This window comes from Montipora foliosa, chromosome 2 (assembly GCF_036669935.1).
Source record: "Montipora foliosa isolate CH-2021 chromosome 2, ASM3666993v2, whole genome shotgun sequence".
NCBI lineage: Eukaryota > Metazoa > Cnidaria > Anthozoa > Scleractinia > Acroporidae > Montipora > Montipora foliosa.
This window is the reverse complement of record NC_090870.1, coordinates 21,136,787-21,143,773: the sequence shown is the minus strand read 5'-3', so window position 1 is coordinate 21,143,773 and position 6,987 is coordinate 21,136,787. Positions and strand designations below refer to the sequence as shown.

The 6,987-nt window shown below is 41.2% G+C and overlaps 1 protein-coding gene across 2 annotated transcripts in view; it reads left to right on the top strand.

Moving 5' to 3' along the window:
- The first annotated feature begins 465 nt into the window (after positions 1 to 465).
- Positions 466 to 6,987, top strand: part of LOC137992652 (atrial natriuretic peptide receptor 1-like) — an 89,388-nt gene continuing 82,866 nt past the window's right edge. For both annotated transcript variants that reach the window (XM_068838116.1, XM_068838120.1), the window contains exon 1: positions 466 to 703. In XM_068838116.1, the coding sequence (XP_068694217.1) occupies positions 613 to 703 (91 nt within the window). In that variant the 5' untranslated portion in view covers positions 466 to 612. The remainder of the gene's footprint in view (positions 704 to 6,987) is intronic.

Sequence of the window (6,987 nt, the reverse complement as noted above, 5' to 3'; positions counted from 1 at the left end):
CGATCAAACTTTCCGAAAATTCCGGTTCAAAATCGATCGAATGGAACAGAAAATTCCGGAAAATCATTTCGACAATTTCGGTCAAACTCTCGAGGTTGCCCTTTTTCCCGGAAATTCGGAAATTTCGGAAATTTTCCGTTCTATTTGGCACTTCTTCCCGGCATAACTCGTCCCTAGTTCCTCTAGCCGTGACTGTTGCCTCGACCAAATTGAGGTAAAGATGGCGGCGTTAACAAACCTTTAATGTTCCGCGTGTTTCTTCGCGTCAGACGATGTGGAATTGTTTTTTCGACATGAATGCGTCGGCAATTCAGAAAATGCCGCCCCTGCCATGGGTAAGTCGAAGACAGAGCTTCATGACTTTACTCTTTTAATGCACACACTTCTTGAACGTGTAGAAAGTAACAATTTCCCGCCATTTGTGTAAATGAGTATGAAACGAAACTTGTCTTTAATTAAATAGGTACTGTGGAAGATCTACTACACCAAGCCTCAACGTCATTTGCTGAAGAGAGTGCTAAGGCCACACTGCAGAAGTGGGAAGACCGCTTCGTTCATAGGAATGGAACGAGATAGTTCCAGTCAGGTGGAAAATACCGTTCCATTCGACATATGGACATTTCGGTAATTCAAACCGGAAATTTTGGTCTAATGGACGCGCCCCCTAAGTTGCGGCTGGTCACGTGGCACTCCTTGACGTGGGGTAGGACGGTTTTCGTTATATTTTGATCCCCGTAACTCGTATTCGGTATTTTGTAAATAAATAAATAAATAAATAAATAAATAAATAATCTTTACCATACGGTTGCAAAAATGCTTTACTTAATTATACTTGAACACGGCTGTCACGCTTTGTACGGTATATTTTAAGTGGCCGGAAACTGGGCAGCGTACTGTACCGGTCTGAGTTCGTACCGTTCTCCTGTAAATGACAACAAATCTCAGACCGGTCCAGAAATTTCAAGCCTGTATGCTTTTGGGTCAGCTATTTATTTATTAGACAACACATATCATTTCGTTCCGAAACCAGGCACCAAGCATTTTGTCCCGGTTTCATGTAAACGGCTGCAAAAATTGTATACCGGTACAAGTTCATTCATGACCCGTCTGAGTTCGTCCCGGTCTCATGTAAATACCCCATATATATTTAGAGAGACTAACACGTGATAGCTTCTTCGATGATCCTGCAGCCCTCATAACATATCATAAATCTTGAAAAGAAATGACCACATTGAAATACCACTAATCAATCAAAGGTTTGCGGTGGGCGTATGGAAAAGGAGGAATCCGGAATCGGAAATGTCTTTAAAATAGTCCACTGACGTAACCGCCGAAAAATAGTGAGAAAATCACCGTAGTTTTCCATACACCTGTGAAATGTGATCAGGAGTGGAAAATTACTGCACGATCGATTGTAGGAAAACCTCGTGTCCTCACGTGTAAAAGGAAGGGTATTGAATTTTACAGTTTCTGTTAATAATAATAATAATAATAATAATAATAATAATAATAATAATAATAATAATAATAATAATAATAATAATAATAACAACAACAACAACAACAAAACGTGGAAGGTGAAAACCATGAGCAGATTAGAGAGAAAGTATAATCTCAGTACCAAAGGAAATTTTGTGGTCAAAGAAGAATTAAAGCAGCGGCTTGTGACGAAAGCAAATAAGATCAAGAGTATACACCGACAGAGTCGAGCAATACAGACAGAATAGACTGTTCGGTTTCGACCAAAGTAAGTTTTATGCCGAGCCGGATAAAGAACCTTCAGATGAGTATATACCCCCAAACCCCCATGATGCTAAAGACTTCTGGAGTGGAATCTGGAGTAATGAGAGTGGGCACAGGAAAGATGCAGAATGGCTGAAGGAGTTGAGAAGTGAAACTGTTGTAAATTGCCACGATGATATGAGGATAGATATCGATAAGCTGAAGGCAGCCTTGAAGAAAATGCCAAATTGGAAGGCCCCTGGGCCAGATCTGGTACAGGGGTTCTGGCTGAAGAACATGAAGAGCATGCACACAAGGCTAGTAGATCAACGGAATGTGTCTGGAGATAGGGGAAGTTCCCGAATGGATGACAAAAGGGAGAACACTCCTGTTTGTCAAAGATACGAGCTCATTAAATGATGCTAGTAACTGCAGACCGATTACGTGTTTGCCACTAATGTGGAAGTTACTTACTGGGATGATATCAGAGGATGTGTACTAGTTCTTGGATGAGATGGACCTCCTCCCGGAGGAGCAAAAGGCGCACGGAAAGGGTCGAGAGGAACTCACGACCTTCTGTTTATTGACAAAATGATCCTGCAGAGTTCTAGAAATGGGAAGAAGAACCTGTGACATGCTGCCACACTCATGGATTAAGGAGTGTCTAGATTTCTTTGGGGTCGCATCGAACGTGAAGAACCTGCTCTTCAAGAGCATGGAGCAGTGGAGGACGGAGCTGCACTCCATGTCAACACCTATCGGGGAAGTCAAGATCAATAGAGGTATCTTCCAAGGAGATGCGTTATCTCCTTTGCTATTTGTGATCTCACTCATTCCGTTAAGCGTGCTCCTAAGAAAGACCAAGTATGGATGCGATCTCAATGGAGAAAAGGTGAACCATTTACTGTATATGGATGACCTTAAACTCTATGCGAAGTCTGAGATAGGCCTGGAATCTCTAGTCAATACTGTCCGGATTTTCAGTGTTTTCAAAGTGCACCAAGCTCGTTGTTAGGAGAGGGAAGGTGTCTGAGGCTGAGGGTATTAAGTTGCCAGACGGAAGGGAGATCAGGAACCTGAAAGAGGGAATTAGCTACAAATACCTTGGCATTTTAGAGGTAGATGAGTTTCAGCGGGATAAAAATGAAAAAGAACCTGACCAAGGAATATCTCAGGAGAGTCCGAAAATTGTTACAGTCTAAACTTGATGGGGGACATCTCATTTCTGGGATCAACACTTGGGCAGTCTCTGTGATGAAGTATTCAGCGAGTTTTATCAGCTAGACCCGAGAAGAGCCAAGGGTACTAGACCGGAGAAAAAGGAAATATCTCAAGATGTATAATGCTCTCCACCCCAGAGACTGTACTTACCGAGAAAGAGTGGTGGCAGAGGATTAATATCTATCGAGGACTGCGTGGACCAGGCCTCAATCGGGCTCGCAAATTATATGGCAGAAAGCAATGAGAGATTACTCACCGCGGCCCGAAGGGGTACCAGCACCCGTCAAGAGGACAGTAAGGAGTTTAAGAAGAGGACGCGGGAAGAACGGATGAAAGAAGTAAGGGAAAACTAACAAACTCGACCAACATATGACGTCGGATCTGAGAATCGAACCCAGGCCTCATTGGTGGGAGGTGAGTGCTCTCACCACTGCGCCATCCCTGCCAGTTGTTCCATGTATCGTAGAACTCCCAAGTTAGTTTTAAAATGAACAAAAATATAGGTAATCTGGTGGTATTTATGAATAAAAACTTCATCTGAAAACCTAAATCTCCCGGTGGTTAAGTCGAAACGTCCACATCAACTCGATCAAGGGCATAGATAATCATTTGCACATGATGATGGCGACAACTTCATCATCGCTCATCATCGTTCATCGCTGAGGCTGTTTAATGGCGAAGCACAGTCTTGCCCAGTGTCCCAACCACATGACAAAAATACTGGTGATGTTTAGTTTCCCTTTGGGTGAACTCAACTCTGGGAACCCCAGAACGATCTGTTTATTCGATCAACGTAGAATTAGAAGGTTTCTCTAGTTCGCTTTATTGTCTGACCGCTCGCATGTGTTTCTAAAAAGAGCAAGGAATCAGCAATTTGCATGAAAAATTTGTATATGAACCAAAAAAGACAGTGAAAACTTTATCTTAGACTTAAAGGTATTCAGTTGGCATTTTTGCTCGTTCCCACGCTATGAAAATGAAGCTGAAATTAACTTGTCAATCATCTGTAACTCTCTGCCAAGGAAATAATTGTAAGGCTTTGCAGAATGTTGAATTCCACTTATTTATTGTAGCTCTTTTCATTGAAATATATTCAGAGAATATTTTGACCGACCTCCATCCTTTCGTTTTTTAATTTTTCGGCTCCTGTAATTCTGCATTCAGGATTCCCGTTACCGATTCCGGAATACGACCTTTCCATACGGTCGCAACTAGCTTTCAACCACCCATTCTGAATAAATCATCAAAGCTTGTTGGAAATTCGGCAGGCAGGGCAGGGCAGGGCAGGACAGCTTAAGTCTCTGTTACGACCCTGTAAGTGCGTTTTTCTGTGGGTTTGTTTCACTCAGTGTCGTTTTTATTTTATTTTCTCGATTGTCATTTTGTTGCTTTTCTATTGTTTGTAGTCACACCGTCGCTGTAATAAAGATCTTACGCGTTTGAAGTTATCCCAAGTCAATCGTTCCTGTGAAAAAGCTACAGTCTGCTTACCATGCGACCAGTCCGGCCTGCTCATTGTTACTATTAATTAGTCCATTTTCCGTGCTCTTTCTTCTCTCCGTTTTCGCCGTTTTCTCTACCATCATTCAGCCTGTTCCCTCGCGCTCGTTCTTATTCTTTCTTCCGCTGCTCGTCATTATAATTTCGTCTCTTTATTTTCGGGCTTTGCTTGTTCGTTGTTCTCGTTGTTCTCTCATTGTTGGTCGCTGATATTTCGCCTGTTTTCTGTCAGTCGTTCTCCTTCTCATCTTTCCTCGTAGTACGACATATTATTTTAAAAAACCACCAAGCTTGTTTTTTGTGGTCTTATTTCTGTGTGTCAAATTTGTGTCAAATGCAGTACACTGGCCACACAAACTTCGCTCCAAAAAACGCGCGTTCCAGCAGTCGGACATTTTGCGTATTGGCTTACATGAACGAACGGATGGGTCTACCATGGCCATATTTTCTTTTGATATTAGGGAGCTTAAGATTTCGACGACGACGACGTCGACGAAAACGCCACAAAACAGTGATATCATTGGTTAAATAAGCATAAATAATCGTTCTCCACGTGCGGCACGGATTTTAGCTCAAAATTTTGCGGTTCTCTGCATGACGACGACTTGAAATCACCAAATTTGAGGTTGTGATGACAACGTGACCATGCAACAGAGAATCTTTCATTTCCTATTTTTACTCTGAAACCACACATACCAATTTATTTTTAGGATACTTCGCCCACATTGTACGACGTGAACGAGATGTAATAATCGCGAAAGACTTATACTGAGGCAAAGTTCTATTTTGTGGTGACGTTTTCGTCGACGTCGCCGTCGTAGATCTTAAGGGCCCTATTTTCTTAACCACGGTGCTCCGCGCGTGCACCTTCGGCGCTCCGTTATCATGATACTTTTGGAAATCCAAACCGAGAGAAAATCCTTTAGGGAGAAATACGATTATGTAGAACACACAGGATTGGCATGGGATCTCACAAAAATTGAAATTCGTGGTTACACAATTCCTATATTCCAAAACTTGAGGCTGGTGAGACAATTCCCGCTTTCCCCCTCCCCCCATTACAATGTTAATTTTTCACGGTGTCAGACGTCGAGAGTAGTTCATCGATCGCACGAATGTTTTAACATTGTCTGGTGGGGAAGGGGGGACGCGAAAAAGGCAGCGAAAGAAGAGCACGCGTTGCTCATATAAAGATGGAAGCATGAACCGTAAATTCTCTATAATTCGGCCAAATTTGTGGCATTTACGTGGGACTTACTGGCCCTTAGGGAGTCCCACATAAATGCCACACATTAAGTGATCAATCAGCCATGTTGCCAGCATGGTTGTTCCGATATTGTAGTGATCAGGGGGACGTGGGTTCAAATCCCGCTCGGGGCAATTACAGTTTCCCGAATTTCCTCAGAAGTTGTCCAGTGTTGAGTTTCCCGTAACTTTCTCTCAATTTCTCCTCAACTTGGACTGTGAATCCATTTGCGATCCTCCTGGGGGTGATACGTTGTTGCCTCAAGGGATCTACGACGTTTATCTTGTTTTGGATTTCCAATTGGTATGAGTGGTTTTACGCGAAACGGTGGTGAAAGTTCTTCTTCACTCCTTAACAGTGATGCGTTTGGAGTATAGGTTATTAAAATATTATCCCATAATAATTACAATGGGTTTAAAAGCATAGACGAAGTTAAGAATTCTCTATTTTCGAATTCCCCATAATACACTTTGTTTGCCCCCCAAATTTTGCATAAACTATTGTTTTCAAATGCTCTTGGGGACACTGCATATTGAAAACAATGGTTTATGCAAAATTTGGGGGGCAAACAAAGTGTATTATGGGGAATTCGTAAATAGCGAATAAGAAAGGTTTGCAAATTGAGAATAGAACAGTACCGGCTTACAGAAGCCACAAAAAAAAATACAAGAAATGGTAAACGATTATCAACAATACCTATAATACTATTTGATTATCAAATTATAAACAATTCGTGAATTCGTAATTCACTCACTCTTTCTAGTTACAAGCATAAACTGAGAGATTATTTTCAAACATTATAAGTTTAAACTAAGTTTAACGCAAATTCTTTTTTCTCCCTTTAAACTCTTCTTTTATCACTTTTTGCACTCTATCATTATTGTTATGTTTATTTTGCTTTATGTGCAGTAAAAATTCTTTTTATGTTGTCAGTAATAGTTTGCCTTTTTTTCTGTAAATTTTGTTCTTATTAATTATTTTTTTTTTATTCTCATTGTAACTTAGCAGCACATTGTAACTCTCTGACCTACGCCGTATAAACCTCTGGCTTTGGCATCTTATTATCGTTAACTTGTGCTTTGTGTACTTATTTACCAATTAGAAAAATTAAAACATTATAGGTAGCTTTTGTTATGAGACGAAATAAAAAGGTTCGCTTAAACGCTCAGTTGTACACTAGTTTAGAAACTCCTCTTGTTTGGATTTCGAATACAGTATTGGTATGAATACAGTATGGTGTGAGAGAGGGCCATGCGCTCTTATTTTCGCCATTGTTCTGCGCGAAGGTCACCAGGCCT